At 36.4% G+C, this 18,618-nt stretch overlaps 1 protein-coding gene across 2 annotated transcripts in view; it reads left to right on the top strand.

Annotated features, from left to right (window-relative positions):
- The window catches only part of TLL1 (tolloid like 1), a 101,149-nt gene that overhangs the window by 31,120 nt on the left and 51,411 nt on the right, over positions 1 to 18,618 (top strand). For both annotated transcript variants that reach the window (XM_063458198.1, XM_063458197.1), the window contains exons 2-4: positions 398 to 508; positions 14,614 to 14,694; positions 16,239 to 16,388. In XM_063458198.1, coding sequence (XP_063314268.1) covers positions 398 to 508; positions 14,614 to 14,694; positions 16,239 to 16,388 — 342 coding nt within the window. The remainder of the gene's footprint in view (positions 1 to 397; positions 509 to 14,613; positions 14,695 to 16,238; positions 16,389 to 18,618) is intronic.

The raw sequence follows: 18,618 nt of genomic DNA, 5'->3' as shown, positions 1-18,618 counted from the left end.
GCATGTTAGTCCACCTATTGTACAATGCTACATACTTTGTTGGTGCTTTAAAAATAGAGCTATGTTTTGAGGCAAAATATAGGGTCGTTTCCTCCTTACCACCTTATTCCGTTTATGTGTTTTGGTTTTTTTTTTTGTAATCGAGAAGGCTAATGAATATATATTAATGTTAAATTAGTTCATTTCAGTTGAGTTTGTTAGTGTTCCTTTTAATACAATAAACCGACTGAAATACTGAAAACTCTAGTAGAAATATGTGAAACCCTTTCCTTTTAATTGTTATGTTTGGCTTTTACATTGAAAGATATTTTAGACATTATGCATAGGCAATCCTTTTCTGCTTTAAATAGTTGCACATGTCATAAAACAAATTCTAACTGTAAATTCTTATTTCCAGCTGTCTTTTGGGGAGATATTGCCTTAGATGAAGAAGATTTAAAAATGTTCCAAATTGACAGAACAATTGACCTCACTCAGCATTCAAATTATAAAGTGGGACACACCACAGGTAAGATTTACGATGTAAGATGTACCTCGTTGATGTTTTCTTGTATACGCAACAGAATGTGCCCAACATCTGTTTTTTGCACAAGTGTTATTCACAGCAGTTACTTTGTTAGTAGGGAAGTTACTTTGGGACATTTTTTATTTTCTTACCTTGCTGTGCTCTGAATAAACCTGCCATAGCTATAGAAAATCTGAGCATAAATACTGCTAGGGGACCTGATAGAGTGGGCCACATCTGGATTCCAAAATGCGCCTCTGCTGTTACCTATTCTAGTTTTTGTTTAAATACACTATTATTTTGGTAATACAGCATCCTTTGAGCTGTATAAATTAGTCTTCCTGAATAAAATGTAATTCTCACAGTGATTGAAAAGATATGACATGGTAACTTACGCACAGCAATGTTAATTGTGAAGGAGTGATGTTCTAATGTGACTTTAATGTACATTTTTGCCAGGCATTCTATACATGCTAAAGTATGCTCGGTATTTGGAGTTGAGAACAATCAGAGTAATTTAAAATATGTTGGATTTTTTTTCTACTTGTTTCTCATTAAGTATAAAATTTAGAACGAAAACAAGTAACTTTGAGAAGGAATTCTACCATCTAGAAGTCTAGCGTTGACAACACTGTTAATCCTTCATGTAGGCTGTAAATGGATTTAAAGCCCGTTTTGAATAACGCAAGGGATTGGTTTACTTATTTGCTCCCTACGTTTGGTAAATTACCAGTTAAAACTATATCCTGTCTGGAGGTATTTTCTCTGTTAAAGTATAAAACAATTCACCTTTCTCCAGTTACCTTTCAGCTACAGAACTATGACCTTTCTGACACAATTTGTTTAGTTTATCATTCAAAAAAATTAATAAATAAAAATCTTTGAGGGTGGGAGCGTTATGATCCTAGGAGTGAGAGGAAACCCTGAATTGCAAAAAGTTATCCCTTTTTGGGAAATGTTTCCATCTGAAGCCTGTGTAGTTTTTGACTTGGGCAAGTATCAACTCTTATATTTCCTTGATATGAGACAAGCCTAGGTGCCCAAACGATTGATCTGAAAGAACTTAAAAGAAGGATGCAGGTTACTTTGGTTTAAAAAAAACAAAAACAAAAAAAAACTTGTGGGACTCCAAGTTTCAAAAACTAAAATATAATGCCTCTTTAAATCTGGCTGAGCTGAAGTGTGAAACTTGACAATTGGTTGTTTTTGCTTCAGGTATCCTGATGTACATTCTGCCAAGCACCAGCATGTTTTTAGAGATGATGGAATCACTCAAACGACTGACTTTTTGTCAGGAAAGATATCACGGGGCCCTAGGCAGATTCTCCATTTGGAGTCCACCTTATCTTCACTGATTACGGGGCCTAGGCAGCTGCCTTAGGTCTACTTCTGTTTTATCCAGATATATATATCGACAGAAGGTTAAATGGCGCAAAAGGAGGAAAATATATATGTATAGCGAGCATACACAATATAAATAGAAACAAATAGCTGCAACTCACTGGGAGTCCTGGTGAGATCTCCTAAGTGCTAAATGGGTAATACGGAATGGTGAGTGCGCTTACAATAAATAAAATAGTGTTTATCACACTTAAAAAATCTGAAGCGCACATAACACATTTGATTAAAATGCAATAATACCAAAGTGCTATAGTGCTTTAAGAGATTTACAAAATATGTGAAGTGCCAAAGTGCATATACGGTATGTGCAGACAAGGGATATCCAATATAAATAAAAAAAGGACTGATATACTTGCAGAGATTCTGGAACAAAAAATACACGGCTCTGTAATACAAATAATACAACACCTAGTGCAATATGTTTGTACAGTGCAGAATTAGCAATAAATAAATAAGTATCTCACTCACAATGGTGGAGTGGTTGAAGTACCACCCCAAACTATCAGGCTCCAGGGAGGATCAGCCCCCCAGTGATCGTGGGATCCACTCAGTGTAGAAAGAACGTGGGCCAGTCCGGATATGTGTAAACCAAGAATTTCTTTATTACCAATGCATAAAAATATAAAACACCAGTCTCCTGCAACCTGCTACCGATAGTCCGAGAAAGAGAGAGAAGGTCTATAATCAGAGTGTCCTCCTCGCAGCTCAATCCTCATGGATACACGGTGTAGGTGCAAAAACTTCCGGATTGTTCCGATGCAATGCATTTCTCCCCATCCACGGGGCTTTTTCAAGCATAATCCACGTTCCTTGGGTCTTTCTTTATATAAGCTAGCTAATTAGCCAATTTGGAGCAGTCCATTGCAATTGAGTCCAGGAGTATATACATAAACTCCAAACATTATAATAAAAGGAAGGAGTGAAAGAAATAAAAGAGAAATTAAAAAACCTCAAATGCAAATATTCAATAAATCTATATATATATATATATATATATATATATATATATATATATATATATATATATATATATATATCTCATTCCAGCACAAATACATGGTTAACTAGATGCATCGTATAATTATATTCACCTCATCTGTTTAACACCCAATTGTGTAACAAAAGTGCAATGTGCGGTGTACATAAAATATACCTTCTTAAAATCCATTATATATCTACCAGAATATAAAAATTATATATATATATATATATATAACTACATATTTAAAGCTAAAAACTACATATAAAGAATGTATAGAGAAAAATTTGGATAAAGAGAAAATTGTTGGTTAAAGTGCAAGGCTTATTATTCCCAATTGCAAGATGAGAAAACACAAAATGAGAAAACAATTATATATTGTATAATCATTTATGATGGAGATATGTATCCACAGCTTCCACCTAGATACTTAGTAGTAATTTAAATGAATTCTCTTTTAACAAAATCAGAAACTAATTATACAATTAAGGGAAAAAGCTTTCCAAATGGTATATCCGCTAAACAACGGATTTCTCTTTCCCCTTTTTTTCCTTAAAAGTTCAAAGACTATAGAGTGATATTGTGAGGATACGTAGAATTCAGTATCCTATAAGATAATTAGAAAGAGATGACAATACAATAACCTGAAATGACTATAAAAACCTCCTAAAGAATTACTTTTATAAAAATGTCTAAAAATGTCTATAGAAAGCTACTATAAAAAATTAAAAAGATCGAAATCAATATTTAGGCCAGTAGGGGGACATAGTATCGAGGTAATAGACCCATTTCATTTCCTCTTGGCCATTTTTTCTAATAAAGTCACCTCCCCTCCAATTAGCAGTAACCTTCTTTATGGCCATAAAGGAGAGAGCCCTGGGGTCCCCATTATGTACTTTATTAAAATGATCGGAGACGCTATGGCTTGTTACTCTTTTACGTATATTATATACGTGCTCTCGAATCCTTTTGAACAGTGGTCTTGTAGTTCTACCAATATATTGCAAATTACATGTACACTGTAAGAGATATATTACATTACTACTGTGGCATGTCATATGTTCCCTGATCTTTTTTTTTTTTTTAATAAATCTTTATTAGACAAACATTTTTTCATTTTTTTTTTGACATACATCAGATATGCAGGAATTAATACTTAGCATATATGCACATCTATCCAATAAATACATAGATCTTTTATGTTTAACATGCATAACATACAGATAGTGTTCACTCATAATCCGGCATATCAGTACTAACATAGCAACAAAAACAACGATAACAACAATAAGGCACAAAAAAAAAAAAAAAAAAATCCACCGGCTCAGAGCACATAATCAAAATATGTTCTTTTCTCCCTATAGTGGGGTTGTTGACTTCTATTTTCAGTTCAAGCGATCTTTCTCTATTTCAACAGATATCTATATGTCTCGTATAAATCGCATTGAAAGATAACCCTCTATGGGGTAGTTATCCAAATAGTGAACTGTACTTATCTAACCATTCCCTATACCAATTGTTTTTTCTAGAAGTAGCATTCGCGTTTTTGATCATTTCATATTCCATTGATATTTGATGCCTTACTTGTTCTATCAGTAATCGTTTATTAAACGGCTTAGATATTTTCCAATTTCTCGCAATAATAATTTTAACAGCGACTAAACAATGAATAGCCAGACATATCTCTTTTTGAGAGTCAAAAGGCAAATTCAAATGTATAAGAGCCGAAGCGGCATTCTCCGGAATTCTATCTACGGACATAGATGTAAAAATATTGAAGGCCCAGGACCACAGAACTTTAACAACTGGACATGACCACCAAATATGTATATAGGTGCCTATATGGCTTCCACATCTCCAACAAGTTGGCTCGACAGAATGAAACATTTTGGCTACTCTAACAGGTGTATAATACCATCTGTAGAGAACTTTGAAGTGGCATTCTGACAGATTTAAACAGTGGATATATTTATTTACCCGCGTTAAAGAAGAGTTCCAGTCCTCTATCGAGATTTGCACTTTCAAGTCTAGTTCCCACACCTTGATCACTCTATAGGGAGACTCCTTAAGGGATTCCAACATTGCTGATGCAGCAGACATGCTCTTTTTAATAGGTTGCAACTTAAACATAAATTCCAAATTTTTAGCAAAAATGGACGTCGATTTGAGCACGTTTTTGTGTATAAAGTTTTTTATCCGCAAATATGTGAAAATTTCTCTAGATGGAATGTGAAAAGTATCGTTTAAGGACTGAAATGACCAAAATGTTATCGCCTTGCATAATTTGTAATATCTTAATTTTATCTGCGTTAGCCCAGTTCTTTAGAGAAAGATCTTTTATAAGGCTTTGCAATATATCTAATGTGCATGTCTTAGGTATCTTATTCGTTAGGCTTAGTTTTTTCTTAATTTTTATCCACTCTTCCAAAATTTGAAATAATATCGTAGATTTCTTAAACATATTGGTTAAATAATTATTTGTAACTGTCCACATCGCAAATTGCAATGTGTCAGTTTGCACCATTTCAGACTCTAAAATATACCATGGTTCGAGGACCTGCACTGGGTCCTGAAGAAGATAGATATGTCTAATGATATTTGCGTAGTAACTATTGGTAATACTAGGGTAATTTAATCCACCATTAGACAATTTTTTAGTTAAGATTTTTTGAGCGATTCTGGGTTTTTTGTTATTCCAAATAAAATTGTTAAAACTGGCTTGGATCATAGCCAACCAAGGCCCCGGTATTTTAAGTGGCATCATAGAGAACATAAATAGCCATTTAGGCAAGATATATGAATTAATAATATTAATTTTACCTTGCCAGGAAGTTTCTAAATTTTTCCATCTTTTAAGTTTGAAATTCATCTCTCATGGAAAACATTATATTCCTCTCCATTATGTCTGTCACATTGGCGGTTATGAGTAGTCCCAGATAGTTTAATTCCACATCAGTCCATATAAATTGATAAGAATGGGTTAAGATGTTTACCAGATCACTATCGAAATTCAAAAACATTGCTGTGGTTTTAGTTACATTTAATTTAAAGTTCGACAAATTGGAGTACCTTTTAATTTCCTTCATTAGCATTTTTAAAGAGGACTCTGGAGATGTAAGAGTGAGTAACGCATCATCCGCATATAATGATATCTTAATATCCATCAAGTTCGTTTGGACACCTTGGATTAGGGGATTATTCCTAATATTAATTGCCAAAGGCTCAATAGACAATATATACAGCAGGGGGGAAAGAGGACAACCCTGTCGTGTACCATTTTTGAGTGCAAACCACCCTGCCGTAATATTTGGACCCACCGTTCTAGCAGTGGGGGAGGAGTATAGGGCCATAATGGCGTTATGTATCCAGCCAGTGAATCCAAAAGCAATAAGGAGTTCACTGAGGTAGCCCCACCCGACCCTGTCGAAAGCTTTCTCAGCATCCAACGACAGGGCCAGGAAGGGCCTCCCATTTCTATTAGCCCAGTCCAAAGTATCAATTATTCTCCTAATATTGTTGGATACTTGCCTACCTGGCACAAACCCTATCTGATCTGGATGGATCAGCGTCGCCACAATAGACTTAATTCTATCGGCAATAATGGCCGCGTAGATCTTCATGTCCGCATTAATCAAGGCTATAGGTCTGTAGTTACTAGGATTGTGACTGGGTTTATCAGGTTTCAATATCGGAACAATATTGGCCTGTAGTAATTCAGTTGGAAAAGATTTGTTTAGAGCTATTTGATTGAACATTTCTGTTAGAGGATTAATTAATAGGGACTGCATTTGTTTATAATATTTATTCGTGAAGCCATCGGGGCCCGGAGTTTTGTTAGTAGGAAGTCTATTTATTTGAAATTTGACTTCATCAGCCGAGATGATCCTATTTAACATTAGTAGATCCTGCGATGTAACTTTTGGGATCTGGGTTTCGGCAAGATAGTTTTGTATATCTTTTTGATTGGGCAACAATTTAAGATTATACAAATCTTCATAGAATTGGTTAAATCTGTCCCCTATTTCCGCCGGTGTCGAATAGATCTTTTGGCCATCAGTCAGTTGTTCCACCCTGTTTTTTGCATACTGATTTCGTAGTCTTTTAGATAAGTTCTTATTGGCTCTATTACCAGTATAGTAATTTTTTAATCTTAGTTTATGGATATTTAATTGAATTTTTTGTTCCACTTTAAGATTAATTTGTTTTTGTAACCCATTTAACCTAGTTTTTGTTTCTGCGGCGGGATTTTGTTTGTTTAGTTTAGATAAATTCTAAAACTCAATATATAAATCAGTTAGGGTCTTCCCATTTTTGGACCTCATTATATGTGCTAATTTAATTAGGTAGCCACGCATAACTGATTTATGTGTGCACCAATTGTTTGCAGGCGAAGTATCGGATGAGTTGTTTTCTAACCAAAAAAATTTTAATAATTGGGTTATTTCTTCCTTGTTCTTCGGGTCATTTATGAGGGCGTCATTCAGTCTCCAAGTATTATACCCCCTTGTGGATTTGTTACCAAAGTCTAGTAAAATAAGGCTATGATCCGACCATAGACTCTCTTTAATTTCACTTGATTTACATAAGGGTATCACGTTGGCCTCTAATAAACAAAAATCAATACGAGCGTATGAACCATGCACGCAAGATTGATGGGAATAGTCTTTATCCGTTGGATGTAATAATCTCCATATGTCATGAAGGTTATATTGTTTACAAATATTTTTTAATTTCTTAGCTTGTTTAGCAGTTCTTTTATCGTTTGTAGTAGCAGAGATATAAGTTTTATCCATTATGGGATCTCCCACACAGTTAAAATCTCCTGCTATTATTAGATACCCCTTAGATACTTTGTCCACTCTATCCATTATTGATGCAAATTTTGACATAGGGTCAACATTCGGTAAATAAACATTTACTAAGGTATAGGTCTTTTTATCCATTACGCATACAATAATTATATATCTAGCTTCTTGGTCTAGTTCAATATATTCAATTACCAATTCAATATTACTATTAAAGACGACTGCAACTCCTCTTTTTTTCTTGTCTCTTAAAGAAGCGTGTACAATATTGGTAAATTTAACCCCGCCCCATCTTTGTTTAAGATCTTGCAACCAGTGAGTTTCCTGTAAGAATGCCACTTGAATATTATGTTCACTAAGGGTATCATATAATCTACTCCTTTTTTTATTCGTGTTTAAACCTTGAACATTTAAAGATAAAAATTTTAACATCTGTGTCTACAGAAAATTAAACAGGTGTAATTATATTCAGACCCCCAGTCACCACACATAGAAGTACTCTTGTCATTTTTTGCCATTGCTTTGTCCATGAATTGGAAAGCTCTGAGCGTGGAATAACATAAACAAACATAAAAAAAAAAAAAAAAACAGACAACAAGAAACTCCATCACATTAAAATTGGATCGAAAAAGATCCAACATGGTCATCGAACATACAGCTAGATTTAGAGAGAAGGTGGTTCTTTCTGCTCTATTTTAACCGTAGATTTCCGATAGTAATAGAAATCAACGTCAACAATGTAGTATCACTACACCAAGAGGGGCGGGCCTACCACCGGGCCCAGAAAAAAAAAAAAACGCCTTAGAGGACACCACTTTATCGCTTCGAAGGGTAGAGAGAGAGAAAAAAAAAAAAAAAAAAAAAAAAATTTCCCTTTAAGGACATAAATCATTTATATCATTTAAACCAAATCAACTTTTCACATTAATATAATAATGAGACTACTTCATATCAACTATTAAAAGTATATATACACTGTGTTTCTTTTCTCTTATTTTTTTTTTCTTCTTTGCGTTATATCGTTGTTTCAATGTGTGTCTAAGTATACCCCTTCTTATTGGTCTACAGACAATTGTCCTCCTAGTGCAAGTATATGTGGTAACAATTTATGTGATATAATACTACCTTAGCTACAATTTCCAATCCTATCCCATTTACCGAAAATTATATCCCCATGTGGATTTATATTTTATCAATGTACCTCACTGAGGTCTTTTCTTATTTCTCACTACTATATCTCTTTATTATTTTAAGTTATATCCTTTTTCCATGTATCTTTATTCCCATGTGTGTCGTTATATTTGTGTTTCTCCCGTACTTGAGTGTCGTTCTAAATTAAATTATGATACAGCAATTATTACTATACATACATTTTGTTCAATTTCTTGTCAAATTATTTACCATCACCTTAGTGTTAAAACCCATATTACCGGCTATTATTTATAACAGCCCTTTCATTTGGAGCCCTTTCCATATACTCCTCAAAACGTGAGAAAATCTTTACCACTTAACACTTGCTAGGTCAGAATCAATGCTCACCTAACAATTATAGGGGTTATTTCTGATATATTTCCATTGTCTCAACCAAAGACCACCTGCATATCCTTAACACCATATCCTATTACACCCAAGAGAAAAAAAAAAAAAAAAAAAAAAAAAAATTCCCTTTAAGGACATAAATCGTTTATATCATTTAAACCATATCGACTTCTCACATTAATATATTAATGAGACTACATCATATCTTCTATTTGAAGTATATATACACTGTGTTTTTTTCTTTGCATTATGTCGTTCTTTCAGTGTGTTTCTAAGTATACCCCTTCTTATTGGTCTACAGGAAATTGGCCTCCTAGTGCAAGTATATGTAGTAACAGCATATGTGATATAAAACTACCCTAGCAGCAATTTCCAATCCTATCCCATTTTCCGAAAATTATATCCCCGTGTGGATTTATATTTTATCAATGTACCTCTCTGAGGTCTTTTCTTATTTCTCACTACTGTCTCTCTGTGTTTTCTTAATTTGTATCCTTTTTCCATATATCTTTAAACCCGTGTATATCATTATATTTGTGTTACTCCCGTATTTGAGTCAAACCTTACTGTGAAATAGTGTCGTTCTAGATTGGATTAATTTATGATACAGCAGTTATTGCTATACATACATTTATAATACCGCACTTATTACTATACATACATTTTGGTCAAATTCTTGTCATATTATTTACCATCACCTTGGTGTTAAACCCATATTACCGGCTATTGTTTACAATAGCCCTTTCATTAGGAGCCCTTTCCATAACTCCTCACAGCGTGAAAACATCTTTACTGCTTAACACTTGTTAGGTCAGAATTAATGCTCACCTAACAATTATAGGGGTTGTTTCTGATATATTCCCATTATCTCAACCAAAGACCGGCTGCATATCCTTGACACCATGTCCTATTACACCCAAAAAAAAAAAAAAAAAAAAGAGAATTCCCTTTCCCCTTCTTTCCTTATAATATCAGATACTAGCCCTGGCCCCTGACTCCACTATTTACAAAATCAATTTGTTCGCTTTCAGCCAGTCCAGCAATTTGGTATTTGACTCAAATACCTCTCTTTTCCCTTCAAACGACAGGCTTATTTTGGGCGGGTAGAGCCACCTATATTTTATCTCATGACGTCTGAGAACTTGAATTGCTGGATTAAACAGCAATGTTCCCTGATCTTATAGGTAGTTTTCGTGCTCTCTGATTGGAACTCAAAGAACCTACCATTCCCTACTTGTTGTGTGCTTTTGCAGCCTAAACATATCTTGCATTTATAAAAACCAGAGATTTCCCCAAATGTATTAATACTTTTTTGCTTTGGTTTGTCTTTAATGTAACTGTTAACCAGAAATTGGGAGCCCCTCTAAACGTCAAGAACGGTTTCTCAGGCAACAAGGGTCCCAAATCTTTATCTGTCTTGAGTATATTCCAATATTTATTGATAATACGTCTAACGTCTCTGTGACGTGAATTATAATCAAAGACTAGAGCGTCTCGGGCTGAAATAGGTGCTTTTCCCTTATCTTTGTTAAGTAGTGTATACTGGGTCATTTCTTTAACTTCTTCCCAAGCTTTTTCTAAAATATCCTCTGGGTAGTTCTTTTCTCTGAATCTATCCAAGAGTTCTTGGGACTGTATATGAAATTTCTGATCCTCTGCACAATTACGTCTAACCCTAAGAAGCTGTCCCTTAGGGATGTTATTCAGCCAGGGTGAGTAATGTCCACTACTGTACATGACATACCCATTCGTGTTGACTTTCTTAAAGAAGGTCTCTGTTTTTAACATAGTCCCCTCAGTGTATATTTTCAAATCAAGATATTCTACACTGGTGGGGCTAATGTTGGAGGTGAGATGTATACCCCAGTCATTATTATTAATAAATTTAAAAAACTCATTAAAACTATGTTCTGTGCCTTCCCAAATAAAAAACAAATCATCGATGTAGCGGCGACTTCAACCACTCCACCATTGTGAGTGAGATACTTACTTATTTATTTATTGTTAATTCTGCACTGTACAAACATATTGCACTAGGTGTTGTATTACTTGTATTACAGAGCCGTGTATTTTTTGTTCCAGAAGCTCTGCAAGTATATCAGTCCTTTTTTTATTTATATTGGATATCCCTTGTCTGCACATATATGCACTTTGGCACTTCACATATTTTGTAAATCTCTTAAAGCACTATAGCACTTTGGTATTATTGCATTTTAATCAAATGTGTTATATGCGCTTCAGATTTTTTAAGTGTGATAAACACTGTATTTTATTTATTGTAAGCGCACTCACCATTCCTTATTACTTATCCAGATATATGCGCACTTGCCACTTAATATGGAACTCTACTCTTCTACAAACGATAGAATCCGCTCTTTATTCTCTTTCAATCCACAAGCATGTATTCTGCATTCCTGCTGTTGAACACAAATGTTTGTGCATGTAATTCTGGAAATCCAGAATGTCCTCTGCAATCTCCCAAAATTAACAAGCTTGTGTATATTATTGGTCAATCCGTTTGACAAGTGAGGCATATCATGCCAGAACTAGGCACTTCATTGGCTTTAGATGTTTGCAGTAAAAATAACACCGATTAAAATGTACTAGTATGCTTTAGCAATTTTATTTATGAAGACAAAAGTGACTTGACTTTAAAAATAATGTTGATTTAGCAGACATAATCAGAAGACAAGTTTTCAGGCAGATTACACCCTCCACCCCCTTGCGTTAACATACACTAGACCTAACCAACTATCAATCTGTAAAGAAAAATACAATGGATTTGATCTCGAAACTGCTCTTTGCTAACTTTTGATTTCTGTATTGTCCGATTGCTGAAGTTTGTATAGACTAGACAGGATGAATAACAGCCGTAGTACTGGATTTTCAGCGTTGATATAGATTTGTGTTTGTGGTAGATCATTCATTATGTCATTTGGTATTGCAGCTCGCATCTAGATTGATTTTTAAACCTCCTCAGTTTATCTGGTTTTATTACAAGTCCGTAGCTGCCTGATACCATTGCCATTTTAGTGTGAACAATGGATGTGGGTGTTTTTTTTTTTATTTTTTTTTATTTTATTTTTCATTCCAGATCAGTTTCAAGACCAAGGATGGTTTTAAAGTAAATGCACCCTTTTAAAATTCTCCTTTTACTTTGTAATTGACCTTCTTTTGAGGTTGAAAATGAAAGTCACTTGTATGCATTCAAGCTAAAAGCCATATATTTGACTGCCAATCAATACGGCACAAAAGATGTGAAGGTCACCAAGAGCAAAGACTTACTGATAATTTGATGTTGTCATGACATGTTTGAAGCTTTCATTACAGTTTGCTTTAGAAAATTTAAAGAACTAATCAACATTGAGCACTGCTTGTTTAAAATATTTTCCTATTTCCAGAGTGGTTGGCTAGAAATTCTAAAGCATTAAGACAAATACTCAAAACGTTTAAACATGAGAAACCTTTGGAAAAAATAATGCGAGGTTACACAAAATTCTACCAAAAATATACAATTTGTCTTCTTAGCATACCTTTCTGCAATTCTTGCAAGATTTAGCTTTTTTTTCCACATATATTTTAGCCTATACAGCTTTGGTTTATGTTTAGTTCAAGTGTCTTCAGATAGAACACCAACAGGGATCTTCACTAAAGCTTGAATTGTAGCAATGATCACACAATCAGCAAAATGTATGCTACAATTACAAAGCTGTTACTATAGTGAAGATGCATGAACTTTCCAGATTGGCTGTATTGCCTAAATTAATATTGATAATGGTTGGGATTCTGTAGTGTTAGGAGTAGAAATCTGTTTTCCGAACACTATACTGCCCTCTGGTCTCATTCTTCCTCGCTCCCCCACCATAGACCATAAAGGTTTAAAAAAAAACAAAAAAAAAAACCTTTATTTACTCTTCAAACTCCAGCGCTGTGTACCTCTGGACTCCGCCTCCTTAGACATCATGTGCGGCAAGCGCATTAGGCTCTCCCCACAGTGAATCACTGAATCTGTGCTTTCTTATGGGGATTTCACTGTCCTCAAGTAGAGTGCGAGGACGTCTAGAGTCTGGTATACTCCTGAGAACATTGCAGTTTTAGAGACTGTACTGCAATGTTTTACATTTCAGGACTAAAGGAGTTGGGGACAATGCACCCAGACCACTCCAATGAGCTGAGGTGGTCTGGGAGCCTATTATGCACATATTTTGTTGTTGTTTTGATTTTTATTTAAAGGAGCACTATAGGGTCAGGAACACAAACATGTATTCCTGACCCTATAGGGTTAAAACCACCATCTAGCCACCCTTACACCCTCATACCACACTAAAAATAGTAGTCTTACTTGTATTCAAGCCTGAAGCTGTAGCTCTGCATGCTGTTTGCCTCAGAAAAACAAGCTGTCTGCTGACAACAGAAGTGGTGGCCTGATCCAATCACAATGCTTCCCCATAGGATTGGCTGTGATTGACAAGGAGGCAGATCAGGGGCAGAATTAGCACGATTCAAACACAGCCCTGACCAATCCACATCTCCTCATAGAAATGAGTTGAATCAATGAGTCTCTGAGGAAAGTTCAGTGTCTGCATGCAGAGGGAGGAGACACTGAATGTTTGGATGCTTTTTAGGCAGCCATGACCCAGGAAGGATCTCTAACAGACATCTGAGGAGTGGCCAGGGAAGTTATCACTAGGCTGTAATGTAAACACTGCATATTCTCTGAAAAGACAGTGTTCACAGCAAAAAGCCTGAAGGTAATGATTCTACTCACTAGAACAAATCCAATAAGCTGTAGTTGTTCTGGTGACTATAGTGTCCCTTTAATTTTATGCAAGGTTATATAGTGTTTTTCATTTAAATTAAACGTTGGGAATTCACTAAACTATGACTTCTCCTTCTAACCATAGTGACAATTTGTCTATTTTTGCTTTTTTATGTCACTTGAAAGCCATTTGCAAAAATAGTGTTGTAAATACTATATGTATATAGATGTAAGGTTATGGTAGCAGTAGGACAATTTATACACTGCTTCTTGTCCAAAGAACAGCGATGGCTGACCAGCAGCTTATCTAGTGTGGGTATGTTACCAAGTAATGATCTGAAGGGGGTGCTCATTCCCCCCAAAAATTAAGTGGCAGGAGACTGAGACTTGCATGTGGTGTACAATAAAACCTGTCTAAATGGGAATGGTGGGCTGCATTCCAAATCACTTTTTTTTTTAATTTGTAACACTTTTTGGTTTTAGCTCTACTCCTTTTCCCCTTCATTAGAGCAAGTGGTATGTGTTTGAGCTATTTTGGGGAGACAAACTTTGTTTTCAATATTTAATAGGTTGTGTCTGTAATATTGTATCATTACACTTTTTTTTTTTTTTTTTTTTTTTTTAGGTGGCCTTGGAGAACATGATTTAGAAAAAAAGAGGGGTGCTCTCTATCAGCTTATTCAAAAGATACAAAGATTTGGATCTGGTATTTTTTTTTTTTTTTTTTTTCCATGGTCTTGTAAATCAAAAACTGCTTGCCTTTTTAACCGGAGTATTGTAAACCTCTTATTAAGGGCATGTATAATTTTCCAGTTAAGCTGTTTGACATGCGTAAACAGTAAAGTTATTAGGTTGCTTCTTCAGAGCACTGATAATAAAAACATCTGTTCTCAAGTGCCATTCAACACCTTAGGTGTCAATAACAAACTGAGAACTCTGGGTACCATATATAGATATAGGGACCACTGTGTGCCTTTTAAAATGGCAATCCTTAGGGAAGTATAACTGTAAAGCTCCTCCCAAACTGTTCTATGTTACTTAATGTTACCAGACTAAACTGGAAATCATGCCTGCCTAGTCACATTTCTTAGATCTAAACAATAAGGCTATATACAAGTCTTTACACCAAGGGTATTCCTAGATGTAGGACTGACCTGAGCTGGAGCCCTGATTGGGTTCCTATAAAGCCACATGTCTATCTATGTAATCTTGAGAGAAAATACGGGCATAATTGTAGTTGACAGTTGGCATAGCTGTTCGTGCAGAGTTGTATTGCAGCAGGGGGGTGCATATTTAGGGGTTGAAGGTTGGATTGAATGTTGCATGTGCAAGATTATTTGTATGATGCAGACTTGACAAAGGTTTCTCTCACCACAGGTGAAGTTGAGGAAATCCTTCTTTATATCACTAAAGCGAATTGGCTCAAGGAATACCCTTTTCAACTGAATTGACAAAATTTAGAGGGACTTTATCCATTGTCTTCCAGCATCTTGACTCCTACAATAAGCTGACCCTTTGAAAAAACACTAATGTTAGAAATACAAACCTGTATTGATAACAGGAGATTATTTTAACTAATTAGATTATTTGATCCACTTTTATCTTTAGCCCCCCCCCCCCCCCCCCCATGTATGCCAGTCTTTCTGGTGTGCATGCACAGAAATCTCTGCCCTGGGCTAACCTGCCATCTTCATCATTTGCATCTCTGTGAGCATTTGGGGAGCATTTGTCTTCATGCAAACATCTACCCTGCAAATATTGCAGTACTGCACCAGGAAGGGCCCCTAGTGCCAGTCTGAGGGGAGCTAATGGAAGGAGGAAACAAACCTCCCAAACTGGCTGACAGCCAGGGGGTGTTCATAATGTAAATATAAAAGTGAGGATTTCTCATTAAAATAGGATACTCTTCACCCATAAAGCACTCCAGAAAGCTGAATTGCTTTATTGGTGTGGAGTGGTCTTTTAAGATGTGATGCTTGGTGTCACACTGAGAAAAGCAAATACTGTTGGAAACTTTTTTCTCTGAACACTTCTGACTCAAAAAGGATGAGTGCTATAAAATATATATGATTGTTTAAATAATATACATGTTTTTTATATTTTGTTTTGAGGTGGTTTCCCTTTTTGGACCGGTTTTTGTTCATTTCTAAGCGATGATCTTGATCATTTTAGCATTGACAAGGGTGAAGAGTAAGAAGACTCTGTAAAGTCTAGTTTTAGACAGTGTTTGACCACTTCAATTCCTCACAGGTTATGAACGTACCAATGGAACTAACGAAAAGGATCCCAAGCCTTCAGGGAAAAATGAGAGAACTCGAATTCCCAGAGCAGCTACATCTCGAGCAGAAAGAATATGGCCTGGTGGAGTCATTCCATATGTTATTGGTGGCAATTTCACTGGTAAGAGAATAATTGGTTAATTGTCTAAAAATTTCTGAAAACTGGGTGCTTTGGGAGATTGAGGAGCTTAGACTGAAAGTCTAGTCTTATAAATAAAGGCTAGGTTATAACGTTTCTAAAGTGTGCAGGCAAACATTGCCACTAGACCTAAAAAAAAGGGTGGCAGGGAAGAGACCGAAGTTTGCATGTTTTTGCTTTGGCTACCAGTTTTCATACAGCAATGACAACTACTCACTTAGTCTGTTCTAACAACGAACACATTGTTGATTGTTCTTGTATGTATAAAATGTATATGTATAAAACAAATACCAGAGCTCTAAGCCATGTTGTTATATTTGCTAAATCTTTTCTATACTGCAGACAAAATGCAATTAAAATAAAAAAAATTCTAGCAATACCCAAAACAAGGTACCCTGTACAGAAACAAATCCTGCATAAGCCCTACAGTAAGGAAACCGTGCAACATATGCTAATGCCGGTCATTGATTATGGGGATGTAGTGTATGCACCCGTACCACAAACCCACCTTAATAAAATTAATACAATATATCTTGTTCTGCCACTTTGTACTAGAATGTACTTTACCCACCACTGTGACATGTTAAAAGAGCTAAACTGGCTGTCTCTAGAATCCCAACTCACTCTTCATCTTTCCAGCCTCGTGCATAAGAGCTTTTCTGGGAAGCTTCCACCCTACCTGAGCAGAATGCTCTCCCCCGCTGTTTCCACCTCCTATAACCTCCAATCCAGTACCAGCACGATATTTAACATACCGCAATACAAAAAATAAAGGGTCTCGATCCTCATTTTCCTACAGAGCACCGCAATTATGGAATAACCTCAGGGACAGTCAAATCTTCATTCAATCAAAAATCTTATGAGATCTATGGCAATATACCTCAGGCAGGGCCGGCGCGTCCATAAGGCGGCACAGGCGGCCGCCTTAGGGCGCACCGGCCCGGGGGCGCAAATGTCGGGGTGACCGGCAGGAGGGAAGCGCACAGCATCCCTTTCCTGCCGGTCACTTCTTGAAGCGTGGCCGAGCAGCAGCAGCATCCCCACAAATCAGCCTTCTTCCCTACAGTGCCGCGGACTGTGTGGAGGGGGCGGGGATATGAACACGTCATATCCCTGCTCCCTCTGTAGCACACAGCGCGCCCAGCAGGGGCGGAGCTAACGCTGGCCACCTTCATTTCAGCATGGGAGGACTTCCTCCCAAGAAGACTGCAGAGAGCAGAATGCAGAGAGGAGGGGGGCTGGGCAGGACTAGCTCCAACTCCCAACTACCTGAGCCAGCACTCTAGATCCCAGGTAAGCCACCCTCCTGTGTATGGCTAGAAAAGTGTATATTTTGATCAGCATGTTTGTGTGTGTATGTCTGTCAGTGTGTCTGTGTGTGTATATATCTGTCTGTGTGTATCTATATGTCTGTCAGTGTGTCTGTGTATGTCTGTCTGTTAGTGTGTCTTTGTGTGTGTATATGTCTGTCAGTGTGCCTGTATGTCTGTCTGTGTTTCTATCTGTCAGTGTCTTGTGTGTTTCTGTCTGTCAGTGTCCGTGTGTGTATGTCTGTCAGTGTGTCTGTGTGTGTGTGTGTGTGTGTGTGTGTGTGTATATATTTCTGTCAGTGTGTCTGTGTGTATCTATATGTCTGTCAGTGTGTCTGTCTGTGTGTGTGTGTATGTGTGTGTGCGTATGTCTGTCAGTGTGCCTGTATGTCTGTCAGTGTATCCTTGTGTGTTCTGTCTGTCAGTGTGTCTGTGTGTGTGTGTATATATATCTGTCTGTCAGTGTGTCTGTGTGTATCCATGTCTGTCAGTGTGTGTGTGTGTGTCTGTCAGTGTGTCTGTGTGTGTAACTGTATGTCTATCATTGTGTATGTGTGTGTCTGTATGTCAGTGTGTGTTTATCTGTATGTCAGTGTGTGTTTATCTGTATGTCTGTCAGTGTTTGTGTGTATCTGTATATGTGTGTCTGTCTATCTGAATGTGTATCCGTTTGTGTATATGTGTATCTGCATGTGTGTCAGTGTGTGCGTGTGTGGCAGTGTATGTGTATATGTGCATACATCTCAACATTCAAACACCAACACTACACACAAATAACCACCTGCATGCAAACTTCAACACTACATACAAACACACCCCTGCATTCAAATGTCAACACTACATACAAACACACGTCTGTATCAGACACCAAAATTATATATAAACACACACCTGCATTCAAA

Source organism: Pelobates fuscus, chromosome 6 (assembly GCF_036172605.1).
Source record: "Pelobates fuscus isolate aPelFus1 chromosome 6, aPelFus1.pri, whole genome shotgun sequence".
NCBI lineage: Eukaryota > Metazoa > Chordata > Amphibia > Anura > Pelobatidae > Pelobates > Pelobates fuscus.
The sequence above is the reverse complement of the archived record's forward strand: the minus strand, read 5'-3'. Positions and strand labels throughout refer to the sequence as shown.